The sequence below is a fragment of the Larus michahellis genome, chromosome 1 (assembly GCF_964199755.1).
Source record: "Larus michahellis chromosome 1, bLarMic1.1, whole genome shotgun sequence".
Classification (NCBI taxonomy): Eukaryota; Metazoa; Chordata; class Aves; order Charadriiformes; family Laridae; genus Larus; species Larus michahellis.
This window is the reverse complement of record NC_133896.1, coordinates 155,745,697-155,760,143: the sequence shown is the minus strand read 5'-3', so window position 1 is coordinate 155,760,143 and position 14,447 is coordinate 155,745,697. Positions and strand designations below refer to the sequence as shown.

Here is a 14,447-nt window from a genome sequence, read left to right as displayed (position 1 = left end):
CTGCCCCCTGGACAGACACCCCCCCCCTCCTCGATGGGGCTACAATCGCCGCTAGTTGATTTCCTTTCCTAAAGGTCCAGGCCGCCCCTGGTGTATTCACTTACTTTCAAATGTCCTTTTAATTGTAGATTTGGGTGAGTTATTTGGCTATTCTACACTAAATGGTCTGAGGGCCCGACAATTTATACACACACAACACTTGTGTCACATTTACAGATCTATTGCCTTTTTCCTGCCTTGTAAAGATTCGTGTGTATTTTTCTGCATGAGACATATTTTAAAACCGAAAATAAAAATAACACATTAATCCTTTCCTTCCTCTGCCTCCCAGATGAGCAAAAATGTTGGAGGAAACTCAAGATTGTTCCTTAATTTATGGAGAAATGCGGAAGCCTAAATCAAGCTCCGAGAAGATTAGATTACAGACTTTTAGTGGAAAAACTTCAGGGAGACCAATTCTGCGAGTTGCTGAAAGCTTCGTGTTGTTGAACCCCCCCACCGAGCTGCCACAGGCACCTCTTCCCTTCGGGATGAGACTAAAGAAAACTATTGCCTTCCCTGTGGAAAAATGCCGAGATGGTACAAACGCCAGCGCAGGTCTTATGCCCGCATGGTGAGCCACTGCGGACGCCGGCCCCGGTACCCACCACGCCTCACCCCGGAGCTCGGCATCGGCACCGTAGCGTGGAGGAACGTGCAAGAGCGATGTGCCGAGCAGGTTCAAAGGCTTTGACTTCTACAGTAACTTTTTTTACAACCAATGAACCAACCGGCACAAAAGCTGCTGCGGATCCAACGTGGGACAACCACCTAGAGGAATAACCCCCAGCAGATGGTGGCCTCTTGGGAAGCCGATGGTGTTGGTTGTATTTAATTTTTCAGGTGTCTCCTGTTATTGTTGCTGCCTAAGAGCGACACCTGGGCAGTGCTGCCACATATGAACCTGCTAATCTAACGAGAGAAATAGGCCAGGAGTGCAGCAAATGTTTTTCTGCCTCTCCAAAGCACAGCAATGTGTTCCGTCAGAGGAGAACAAGCTGGGAGCAATAGACATAACAGGATTAAAATGGTGCTGCTCTGTCATTTTCCACGCTAAGCCGGGTGCCTGAGAATTGCTGAAATACGGCTGAAAGGCTGCTGCGCTACATCTTGTTTAAAAAAGTGATTTGTTAAAAGAAAATCCCGAATAACTGAGTCTGGTCCATTAAAATAATATGTAAACACTGGCCCCACAGTTTAACCGTCACACATTTTGATAGCCTTTAGGAACAGAAAGGCAATTCTCGCCCCTCTCTGCATTATCATATAACCTCATCAGAAGATAAACAGCCTCCTTACCCCCAAACATTTTGCAATTTGCATTTAGATTGTTCGGTGCCAATGTTCAGGATAAGATACTTCCCAGCTCTGTCAAACAAAACCTGATTGTCATTTAGCCGCGTGGCAGTCAATTTATGTTTCCATTCATGCAGATCCCAGGCAATTATCTAGGGAGGGGAGGGGGAAAACCTTAACAAATTGCCCCCCTCCCCTCTGCTAGGCTGATTTTCCAGTGGGCAGCTGGAGGGCAAATTCGACATACCCATGAGGAAGAGCAAGTAAATGCCTTTCTGCTATCGCTGGGGAGAAAGGAAAGGTTTTGGGGGGCAGCTCACGGACCCCTTGGCTGTGCGGTATCACACACGAAAGCCGACCCCGAGCATCTCACGGTGGCAGCGATGATGTGGGGCAGCGACCTGACAGCTGGCTCAGGGATGGCGGTGGGGATGTGCCAGGCTTCGACTCCCAGCCTGATGCAGCGATGGAACCGGGGCTCCATCAGGTTTCCTCGTGGCTGGTACGGCACGTGTCCACTCAGCAGGTGGAGATGCGCCGCCAGGCGCCGTCCTGTCCCCACAGTCCCCTGGGCCTCCCTGGGGATCCTAGCCTCGCTCGGCTGGGTAGGATGGCAGAGGACGTGTCTTCCTGATGGTGGGACTCCATTGCTGCTGTGCACACCACTAAGCTGCACTCTGGGGCCTGATGGTGGCTTGCATGTGCCGACATGGTTAGCATGAGCTTTAGCAAGCTCTTGTGCAGATGGGAAATGCAAGTTTAATATGTTTTCCTCCTCTGACAGTAAGTTGAAGACACTCTTCCCTTCTCTCCTGTCTTAATGGCCTCATTTCTCCACTGCCCCATCACTTAGTTGTGCTCCCTGTCACCACTGCGCTCCCCACAGGGAGCCCCTGGGCAACAGCAACCTTGCCACTGAAGGCATCTCCCCCATCACCCATCCCCACCTTTTTCTGGGGCGCATTCAGCAGCTTCCCCAGCTGCGCAGCACTGATGGCACCAACCGAGCCCAGGGTTCCCTGGGCATGGCATTTCCCCTGTGGACACTCACCCCTAACTAAAAAGCCATCCTCCTCTTTCCAATGCCCTCCCTGAGAGGGGCAGCCAGGTACCACCAGGGTGGCCCCACTCCCCGGCAGAATGCCTTGCTTGTGGGTTTCTACACACACACACACACACGCACATGCACATGCACACGGGAGGTTGCAAAGCTCATAATCTTGCACGCAAGACCATTTCTTTTGCCTTTTCTAAAACACCGTGTCACATCTCAGCTGATGAGAAAGAGCACCTTCCAGTGACTTCCTTGCCAAGTTGGTGGGATGCTGGTTGACTTTCCCTGGAGCTGCAGGGGCCTCCATGGGGTGGGAGTAAAGAAGGGGGCCACGTGGGGATGGGCTCGCCTGCAACAGAGCTGTACCTATAAACACGAGGGGGGGAATGTGCAACGTGCTGCTGGGAGGGATGGGGGGGGTCCAGAGGACACCCCTTGGTGCAAGTCCCTTGGTGCCCTGGCTCCTGGTCCCTCCACAGCAGCATGGGGCAGGTGGTGCTGCTCAGCGGCTGAGAAAAATCAAGTCATTTTCTGAAGGGAGGGGAGACACCCGCACCCCAGTAATTGGAAATACATCTGCGACTGCATGGAAAGTTATTTTTGCTACATGAAAGGCTGGGATGCGGGGACAGGGCCTTCTCCAGACTGTATCACCTCTTGGCTTCCCTGCTAGCACAGATCATTTATTTGGTTTGGCACCAACTAGCCAAGCTGTGTAGCTGCCAGGTTCACCATGTTATAAGGAGCTGCTGATGTCAGGAAGAGCTTTTGGCCGCAGGAAAGCCCTGCAGATGTTGTCCAGGTGGTTCTGCTCTCCATGAGCGTTTAGGAATAGTCAAGCCATGTAACAATTTTACGATGATTATTTTTCTTTCAAAGCACGACTGGGATCCCTATCAGGTGCTGGAGCAGGAGCAAAGGGCGGCATGTGGTGTGAAGGCTGGGTGAGGTGTGCGGCGTGTGCTGGCAGCGGGGGCTGGAGAGGTGCCAGGGCAGCAGGACCTGGCGAAGTGCGGCGGGGATTGGTGCTCCAGACCAGCTTGGAAATAGCTGTCAGACTCCTCCCTACGGCATTTTTCACCGTGCTGCTTGTCAGGCAGGGCAGCCGGCGAGGCAAGCAGAGGGAGAGGTGTTGCCTGCCTATGTTCAAATTCTTGCGGTTCCCATGTTTTAAAATATTGACTCAGCAGCCAACTGAGGCAGAGAGACTTGTGTCACCTCGCTGGAGGGGTGACTGCCTTGAGCAAGCCCATGACAAAGACATCCTTGCAAGCTAGCAAAGCATGGCTACGTGCTCCAGACTGGAGCAATGAATCTCCACCACCTGTGGGTGCCCCTTCCTCAAAGGCATCTCAAAGGCATCTCCCAGCTGAATGAAGGCAAACACATCCGGACCCAGTGCACACTCTCTCCCAGCTGCTCTGCACTGTCCTGCTAAATGGGAAGCTCAGGCCAGTGGCAAAAATGGGTTTACGCCCCTCACCTGGGCTAGGAGGGCATTCAGATGGCCATGGTACAACTTACAACCTACAACCTTGCACAAGAAGGACGCAGATCTGTTGGAATAGGTCCAGCAGAAGGCCACAAAGATGATCAGAGGGCTGGAGCACCTATGCTATGAGGACAGGCTGAGAGAGCTGGGGCTGTTCAGCCTGGAGAAGAGAAGGCTCGGGGGAGACCTTATAGTGGTCTTCCAGTACCTAAAGGGGGCCCACAGGAGAGATGGGGAGGGACTCTTTATCAGGGAGTGTAGTGATAGGATGAGGAGTAATGGTTTCAAACTGAAGGAGGGTAGATTTAGATTAGATATTTGAAATAAATTATTTACGGTGAGGGTGGTGAGGCACTGGAACAGGTTGCCCAGGGAGGTTGTGGATGCCCCATCCCTGGAAGTGTTCAAGGCCAGGCTGGATGGGGCTTTGAGCAACCTGGTCTAGTGGGAGGTGTCCCTGCCCATGGCAGGGGGTTGGAACTAGATGATCTTTAAGGTCCCTTCCAACTCTAACCATTCTATGATTCTATGATACTCTTCCCCTTTCTCTCAGTTCCTTGGCTGTACATAGACTGAAGGACACATGAACCCTGCTGGCACTGTGCCCAGGCCCACCTGGGGCAGGAGAAAGGGAGTCTCCCTCTGTGCACAAACCGTCTCAACCCACCAGGGGACCTCTGAGCAGTCCTGAAGACCACTAGCAGGATTAGAGGCCGCTCTTTTTCTTGCAAATTGCTTCTGTTGCTGCATCCCCTCACAGCCTCTCTGCCACAGCCTTGCCCTCACCACCTCAGTTCCTCTTCTTGGCCTGTCCCTGCTCTCTTTCTCTGGACCTACACACTTTTCTCTATAGGTAAGTTAAGTGCAACTTCTCAAGATTTTGAAGAATCCCAGATCCACCAAAAGACAATCCAGAAAGAGATTCTGACTTCTGCTCAGGCATCTCTTACCTTTAACTGGCCTTTATTTATGTGGGAATTACTACTGAAAACAAAGGAGATGATAGAATCATAGAATGTGTTGGGTTGGAAGGGACCTTTAAAGGTCATCTAGTCCAACTCCCTGCAATAAGCAGGGACATCTTCAACTAGATCAGGTTGCTCAGAGCCCCGTCCAACCTGGCCTTGAATGTTTCCAGGGATGGGGCATCTACCACCTCTCTGGGCTACCGGTGCCAGTGTTTCACCATCCTCATCCTAAAAAATTTCTTCCTATATAGAATCTAAATCTACCCTATTTAGTTTAAAGCCATTACTCCTTTGTCCTATTGCAACAGGCCCTGCTAAAATGTTTGTCCCCATCTTTCTTATAAAACCCTTTAAGTACTGAAAGGCCACAATAAGGTCTCCCCGGAGCCTTCTCTTCTCCAGGCTGAACAACCCCAACTCTCTCAGCCTGTCCTTATAGCAGAGGTGCTCCAGCCCTCGGGTCATCTCCATGGCCCTCCTCTGGACCTGCTCCAACAGGTCCATGTCTTTCCTGTGCTGAGGACTCCAGAGCTGTTGCAGTACTCCAGGTGGGGTCTCACAAGAAGGGAGCAGAGGGGCAGAATCACCTCCCTCGACCTGCTGGACACGCTTCTTTTGATGCAGCCCAGGATGCAGTTGGCTTTCTGGGCTGCGAGCACACACTGGCGTCTCATGTCCAGCTTTTCATCCACCAGTATCCCCCATTCCTTCTCCACAGGCCTACTCTCAATCCCTTCATCCCCCAGCCTGTATTGACTGCAGTATGCTTATGTTCCTCAGGTGGTCATGAACCTGATCTTCTCTTACAGTGGGAGGGACTTTGCTCCCTCAGCCCCTGCCCTGCAGTCCATCCACCAGAGATGTGTGGGAAGAGAGTCTGCCAGTGAATACTGAGGCAAAAAGTTCTTCAGAAGCTCAGCATTACCCTCGGCCATTGTTTCCAGTTTGCCAGTCTTGCTCATCAGGGGTAAAACGCTTTCTTTGACCTTCCTTTTCTGGCTGACTTACCCGTATAGAAGCCCTTCTTGTTATTCTTTGTGTCTTTTGCCGAGTTCAGCTCCAGCTGCACCTTGGCCTTCCTGACCCCATCCCTGCAAAACTGGGCAACGTCCCTATACTCCTCCCAGGACACCTGTCCCTGCTTCCACTGCCTGCGCATCTCTTTCTTGCCCTTTAGTTTGACCAGCAGGTCTGGACTCAGCCATGACGTCTCTTGCCTTCCTTTCCTGATTTCTTATGCCTGGGGATCGAGAGCTCTTGTGCTCTACGGAAAGCGTCCTTAAAGATCTGCCAGCTCCGTTCTGCCCCTTGTCCCTGAGGGCAGCTTCCCAGGGGATTCTATTGATAAACTTCTTGAAGAGCTGGAAGTTTGCTTTCCTAAAATGTAGGATGTAGGGTCAGCTCAAAAAAGCAGGGTTTGCAGAGGGGTCTTCCCTGTTTTCTTTGCAAACCTCAGAGCCATTTACATTGCTTGTTCACTTTGCCGTCTAATAGAGTGAGAAACCTCAGTCAAGTTGCCTTAATGTTTATTTTATTTAAAGAATCAGAAACACAGTCATTGTAGTTCATTTGTACTCATATCTGCCAACATCTCCTAAATCACGTTAACATTCATGTATAACAAAAACATTTTCTGAGCTGTGCAAAGTTCAAAGGAATTGTTCAATTACTTGAACCCATTTCTAGAAGAGCAAACCTGGCATTTTACAAACTGAGGCCTCCAGAAGGAATCTTTTCTTTTTTTCCCCCCACTGTAGGAGATGCAGATGTCCCCTCCTCCCCGCTTCCCTGGTATGACAGGTAAAAATTAGACCACAGGACGAGTCGAACCTCTCTCAGTCCAGGACTTTCCAAATGACACTGGGTCACGTTTTCATATCACTGAGCTGTATTAAGTTCTGCACTTGTGCTCCTGGCATGGGAGTGATTTGTCCAAGAAGATTACTCAGTAACCCAAACTGTGATGATAAGCAATAAACAGGGGCCAGAAACAGCTGTTACCAAAATAGAACTCCCCCCCACCCCCCGACCCCCCCCAATATTTTTCATTGCAGGAGGTATGACTGGAAGGGATGCTGTCTATTAAAAAACCCACCATCCTCCCTGCAAAACATATTTTAAAGCACTGATCTCATGACACGACGTCTGCCTGTTTTCCTTGACCTTCTCACACACCAACTTTTGTCCTGTTAGAGTTAAGCATGAAAAGGTGGAAATCTGGAACCGTTTTAGATCTGGCTAAGCACAAGAGGCAGCAAGCAAGCTGCCATCCTGTTTCATTTTTCTGAGCGTAGTAAATACAACCACGGAACAGAATTTTAAGAGAGATTTAACCACTGTAACTTGTCAGAAAAAATCTCCTCATCTCTGACAGATCTAGCCCAGAATTTTTATTGGAATTGATAACATGCATTTTGGCGTTACTGACCTGCTAACCGTGCAGTTTACTGTTTGAGGTGCAGTGACACCAGTTCTGATCTGGACCAAATAAATGGACAGATATGGCTCTAGTCTCAAGCAAGTCTTTCCAGAAGACATTTCTTCAGTCTCTTATTGGTTATAAAAAGGCGATTTCCTCTCAACAGTAACTAAACTTTTAGTGGCTGACTCATTACAATCTGGAATATGAACAAATGCGGCAACGTTAAGTATAAAAAGAAACACCCTGAAAATGATGCCTCCCTGTTTGAAGGTGCTATACTTGGCCATGGACTGTGTTTCTGGAACCGGTTTGTTACATGTGACAGCAAGAAGAAACTTATTTTACAGAGAACAAAGTCACGGAGCTGAACTTAAACAGGAACGCTCACTTACATGGGTTTTGATATGTACTAGTATACACGGCTTGAATGAAAACAAAACTTACACCTTCGCATATGAAATACTGGTAACGCAGTAATGATGTTCACCCACCGGGCCTCTTCCTTTTAATAAGATCATCTCCAGGTTACAGTGCCTCCGACACGCTTTTAAACAACCACCACATGTGGGCTTTGGCAAACAGCCAGCCGCTGGCAAAGGCAAGGTACGGATACAGCTACGAAAAGCCTTTCATCACGCTTCATTCCTCAAGAGCCGATGTCCTTTTAAATACTCTCACAATCATATTGTGGAATTTTTTCGCATTCCACTTCATACAAATAACTGGCTAACCTCGCTTTACATTTATTGCACCTTTAAGTCCCTGGTAGATGGAAGCTTATATTGCCTGATACGGTTTGTATTGTAGCTTGACCATGTTAAGAAATCGAACAGTCTCCTGAACTGTACATTTCTACAGTAAGAAATCACATTTCGATAACACTAATTACAGCTGTCGCAGATCAGCTCTCGTCTCCGTGATGCAACGACAGAGGAAAACTCCACGGTCCCTGCACGTGCTAGAACCTGCAGTGTTCTTCTTATTGCCATGAAAAAGTCAATTAAAACGACTCCTCTGGGAATTACTTCCAATTCTGGAGTAATTATCACTCTCCAGACAGAGCGCTGTGCTTCAGCATGGGTCTTCAGCCACTCTAAATAGGTAGGAGAGAGCGAGCACATGTGTGTTGCATGGACACACTCCCCTAAATATATTTATCGGTGACCAAGCGGCTTTTTCTTTTTTCCTCTACGAAGCATGAACAAGCAGTCTGATCTTGATCTTCAGGTACGTTTCTAATTTTGTATGTTGAACGCAAATCTTGTTGCAGCCTCTCTGTTTAACCAAACCAAATCTTTAACAATTAAAAAAAATAGCACCAGATGTATGAAAAAGAGGAAATGTCTGATCTAGTAGGAATATATATAAAGTAGAGCAATTCTTACAGTAAAAAGGTACGTCATACAAAAAGCGATGGAAAGTGATACTGAAGGACAAAAATCCATGCTGCATATAATAAGGGCAGAAGACAGGCAAAAGGGATTCTGCTCAAATAACCACAGTTTAATGGTGGAGCTGTACTTCCTCCAGGACCTCCCCGGCGGCAGCGCCGGGACACCGGATGGTATGGGACTCTGAGCACTAACACACTCACTGACAAACTTGCGCAGCATATCTTTGAGGTATATAGAAAGCATGACATTAACATTTTGGACTCCTCATTCTTTCTTGCATGACGATGCACCGATCTTTAGCTGGGGTTTTCTCCACCCTCCCCCTCCCTCCTTTTCCCTCAGGAAAAACAAAATCCCAGTTTAAGAGCTTCCTAGCACACCTCCTTGACTCTCAAATCCATCTTGCATAGGCCAGTAATAAGAACACTGCAGCTCTGACAAATAAGTTACAGCAATATAACAACTTTCCTCTTATTTTTTTTTTAAAGATATCTTCTCTATAATTTACACAAAGGGTTAACAGCCAGAGTTTAGGTTACGTACAGTCCAGATGGGCGTCCTTTCAGTCTGTGATTCCAGGTGGAAGGCACTACTTCAGCATACCACTGTATGCACCGCACGTGGTCTCAGGAGCACAGCGGGACACTGCGTCTCCAGAGCTGTAGACTGAAGGGCCTGGGGGGAGTCTTTGGAAATAAAAATGGCAGTGGTTATCAGTCCAGTTTCCCTTTGCTGTCTTTTCTTGTGCTATGCAGTTTCCCCTGAAAGCTCCTCCAGTTGCGAGAGCGGCGAGCCATCTTCAGAAGCTCTCGACAAAGCTCCCCGGGAAGAGTCCCGTCCTGCCGTTCCTCTGCAACGTCCCTTTGTACCAGCCGTCCTCCCGTTTCTTGTGCACAAACACAATGTCACCTTCCTTCAGTTCGATCTCGGCCTCGCTCTGCGGCGGGTATGGGACGACAGCGCGATACCTTTGGAGACAAAACCACAAAGATCTGCTCAGACAGCAGTTAAGCCTGTGCCTGACGGGAGCAGCCTGGGACCATGCGTCCGGCAGACTCTACTGGGCCAGACATTTGACTGGTTTTACATTGGCCTGAGCCCCCACCTTCATGGATGCTCCCCTGAATGTGAAGGGCTGTGTAAGCAGACAGGTTGGTTGTCAGGAAGGTAATCACCCCCCCCGAAATCCCACAGAGGGCACCTTAGTGGTTCCCCAGGGTGACACCTGCAAGCCGCCGTTGACTACTGAGGTCCTTTCCCGATTTCTGGTGCTGACCTGTAAAGCCAGACCTAGAAGCCAGCCCTGCTTTCAGGCTCCTTTCCCCCAGAGTGCTAATGATGTGTCAGTGCTGGCAGCCGCCCGAAACTCTGCATCACGTCAGCCTGCTCTGGGAAAGAAAAGGGAGGCAGGTTTCCTCCTCCCTTCCTGCACCCAGTGCTTGGCAGGTTCCTCGGGGGTGGCCCCAGAGCCTCCCGCTAGCTCACAGCCTGTACAGGACAAACTTCAGGATATGGGAAGCTTCTATTTATTAAAAAACTGTCTGCACGTCGAGTCAGAAACAATCATCTTGCCTCTCCCTCCCTGCCTTCTTGTGAACCAGAAATCTTGAGGAGAAATACCTTTGGAAACATCAGTAAGTTACATTACAAAATGGCTGTATCTGATACACCTACGTTTTCTACTAAAACTCAGTATGATGGGGAAATCTCTGGCCAGATTGACCGGAGACTTGACGGGGATGTACTCAGGAACCAGACCATGAAAACGATATTGTCAGAAAGATATTGTCAAAGATATTGTCAGAAGCTGGGACTACTTGCGGCAGTCCCTGCTCCCAGACGTGTGCTGAGCCTGTGCCAGGGACTCTCCTGCTTTCTCCCAGTGCTGCATCTGCCTCTGCCGTAACGTGTCGCATTCAGCACTGCATCTGCTCCATCCAAAAATGGGGGTTGCAGTGCTCCCACCAACTGCCTGTGATATCATCAGAGGTTAGCTGAAGCAGTTCACATTTTTCATCTTATTATGTGTCTTGGGAACGTACTTTGGGTCCCTCAAACCAGGGGAAGGGAAGCTAAAACGGAGGGGTATCAAATGACTTCAGAAGTACCCTCCAAACCAAGAGGGAGCTCCTGTCCTGAATCATTTACAGGGCGCTCCGGGAACTTAGCTTTCAAGTGTCACTTCATTTTAATGAAGTAATGATGGGTCTGATCCTGACGCGGCTGTTCTACACTCAGGCTTATCAGCAAGCGTCCTCCTGAGGGCACAGACTGGGCCCCTTTACATCAGTGGACTTGTGTGTGCAGAGCAGGGAATATATTTCTGCTGCACTGGTTCTTTTCTTCAGCACACGTACTTTCACAGTCATCTGGCATTTGGTTAACAATCAATAACTGTCTTGCTAATTGCAAAGTAATGAATATAGTAAGATAGTTAAAAGATGCCAATTGATTACTTAAAGCCCATCTCCTGAGGATTAATATTTCCACAACCACTGCATGGCCATTGATGCCCCAGTCATGTTTGTTACAAGGCGAGTATTTATTTAAAATAATACCCTGTCCTCGAGGACTGAGTTCAATGAGCACTGAAGGCTCTGGAGCACTCCCTGGGGCTATTCCCAGTGAGATGGTACCAAAGCAAGGGATTCTTCACTGGCGGTCACTAATTTTCCTTGCAGATGTTGCTCAGGTACGTGGTGAGGTTCTGAAACTGGGGACTCCACAGTGAAAATACGAGCTTTGGCTCTATGTTTGGACACCTCCACAGCCAATCATCCTGTTACCTGGAAAAGCATTCTACTCTAAAACCTGACTACAGCCTTTTTATCTTGACACAGCACCAGAGTCATGTAGGAAATATATGTATTCAAGTGCCATCAAAAATCTGCCGATCCTCTCTGTCCTTCAGTCAATAAATCTAGTTGTCACTTCCTTCCTCTGTGAAAAAGCAAATAACAGAGGTTGAAACGTGTGCTGCTGGCTGGCTGCAGGAATATGGTCTATCACGCTATCATCTGTGGAACTGCTACACTTATATTATGAAGCTTTGCCAATTACAGCCATTATGCAAATGAATGCACACATTATTTCAAAGACTCTGCTGCAGCGTTGATTAATTAAATTATCAGAGTGGAACAATTGTAGCTAAGATGATGCCAAGTTTCAGATCTCGCAACTCTATGCACAATCACAGAGCATTGGAGCTCTGGACCAGGATCTGAAGAGGCTTTGAGAAAGAAGAGGGTTGGACCTCAAGGGCAGCCGGGTGGTGCAGAGGCACTTGCGGGCCCTTTTGGCAGGTCAAGGAAACAGAAACAAAGAAAAAGGTGGTGTCTTGGGCAGGGTTGCCTCAAAGATCCGACTGGGACTGCCGGCACCTTGTGTCATACCCTAAGCACAGAGCCATCCTTTTAAAGCCAGACTACATCCTAGGAGTGAGGAGCTGCTAGTCCCTAAATGGTTCACATGAGGAGGGAGGTGACCACGCTCAACAGGAATGTGCCCATTGTCATAAAAGGGCATCTCAGCCCTTTTATCACACAGCATCTCCTTAGAGATTTAGAAAAACAAATCTCAGTTGCTGCATTACCAAATGAAGTACTTTTTCCCATTTAAGGAAACCCCAAATGCTACGGTTTAAATTTAATTAACCACGGTACCGTATAGGAGAGCACCAAAGTGTTTTTGATAGAATAACGAAATCTTAGATACGAAAGACCTTGCAAATCGGCTAAGAAATCCTCCGTGAGAGATGGAAAAAGATGCTCATGCTTGTTCCCTTGAGAGGCTTTTGAGGCAGGGCCTGGGAGAGGCAGGCCGGGGAGCGCTGCAGCGGGCAGCAGCACGGCACCGCTGCTGTGCCGCCCCTCCAGACCTCCAGGTGGCATCTCAGCCTAGTTTATCCTCTGGAACTGAACTACAAATACATATATTAGCCATATTTTTTTGGCAGAAAAGATCCCTTCTCCCAGACATCCTCCCTCACTCCCAAAAAGGCAGTCCTGTAGACTTCTATTTATATCTCTCCTTTTCATTTCCCCTTTTGTCCCTTCTTTGAGAAGCTACTATAAAACTGTAGGTTTTCTTACACCAAACTGCTTCCTGGCATTTTAGATGGATCTCAGAGTGATCTCAATTTTGTCTGTGTCACATTACACTTCTAAATTACAATCTTTTAAAAAGGCTAATTAGCTGGGCAACAATTGTGATGACAAGTGTGGCAACCACCTCTGCCTATTATTAACAATGTTTGGTATCTTCTGTTGTAAATCGTACTTTCAGATAGTTGTAATTCTGCCAAATGTTAACCATTTTAGCCCAAACTCTCCACAGCAGCTGACTGTGTCAGACTGAGGGTCCCACATTCGTCCCAAATGGTCTCATCAACTCCAGGAATAAGATGAGGGGTTTTGCGGCACCAGCAGGACCTGGGTGGGGGCTTCCACAAACTGCTCTTGGGTTCCCATACTTAGGAGCAAAGACCTGTCCTGTGGCCCTGCTGGTCTATCAAGGATGGTGTTCCTTCAGAAAATCACCTGTGCTCAGCCAGGTTAAAAGCATTCAAACCACCCCAAAATGGCACATGCTTAGTAGAGGCTTGTATGAGAAATGAAGGTAAAATCTCTGATGATTCATGCTCTGAAATGTCCTAGCTCTGCAGGATCTCAGAGGTTACATTTCTCTTCCTTTCCCAGCAACAGGCACAGACTTATCTCAGGGCACAGACTTGATGTTGGACTTCCCCGCTGCTGGTTGCTGTGGCATCCTTGGGGTGGGCACTTCATTCCTGGAGGGGACTGGCTGGGTTAGACAGTGGCCTAGGGAGGATCCTTGGTACCCAAGACAAAATACATGCCCAAGACAAAGGCTGGGAGAAGTATCAGCAAGGACAGGGGATGGGGTTTGCATGGGCAGGGAAACCTCAGGGAGCTGGAGAGTAAGGGGAAGGAGAGGGTGGAGGCAGAGAGAGGCTGAGGGGAGAAAACTGGGAGCTGAGGGAGAAATGGGAGCATGATGAAAACTAGAAGCCCTGACAGAAGGTGTGGGTATGGCTGCTGGGGAGGGCAGCTGTGCTGAGCTGAGTCTGGGAGAGCAAAAAGCCTGGGTGGGAGGGGGCCTGGGGCTGGGACATGATGTCTGGTGGGGCAGGAGACTGAATGGGTAGAGGGTGGCACTGGGACTGAGGGTAGGACGGGGACCCTGGCAACAATGATCTCACTGACAGACAGGAATGGGTCCATCAGCCCTGTCCCTCTGCTGTCAGCAAAGACCTGGCAATCCCACCGTCCCATGTCTTCACAGCACTCATCCTTGCAATCAAAACAAACACCTCTCCCACCCAGTTCTCACTTTACTACTGCTGCTGACATCTGCAAAGTGCAGCTAAGACTCCTAACCTTAAATAGATGTTACGTGACGGAAGTTTTGGGTTTATTTCCTTTAAAAGAGCAAACTGACTAAGAATGTCATGTATGTAGATGCATAAAGACATCCACTACCTTAACAGAACAGAAATGTTTCACACCCATGAATCTGAAACAGGCAACTAAAATTGCCCATGACTTCACTATTGCTTGTGTGCAACATAATTTTTCATTACATGATTGCATACGATTTTTCCCATAAGATGCCTGCCTCGTTTAGTGTACAAGATGTCCTGCTCTGGACGTGAGTCAAGGCTGTGACATGGAAGAGATGTGTGGCTGACAAAGCCACCCAGTTTTTCACAGAGGTTGGAGGATGTCTAGTGAGTGACCACAGCGAAACTCACTGAGTAGCG

At 48.5% G+C, this 14,447-nt stretch overlaps 1 protein-coding gene across 2 annotated transcripts in view; it reads right to left on the bottom strand.

Annotated features, from left to right (window-relative positions):
• Nucleotides 1-6,358: 6,358 nt before the first annotated feature.
• SH3RF3 (SH3 domain containing ring finger 3) overlaps nucleotides 6,359-14,447 on the bottom strand; it is a 251,446-nt gene continuing 243,357 nt past the window's right edge. For both annotated transcript variants that reach the window (XM_074560610.1, XM_074560620.1), the window contains exon 10: nucleotides 6,359-9,633. In XM_074560610.1, the coding sequence (XP_074416711.1) occupies nucleotides 9,465-9,633 (169 nt within the window). In that variant the 3' untranslated portion in view covers nucleotides 6,359-9,464. The remainder of the gene's footprint in view (nucleotides 9,634-14,447) is intronic.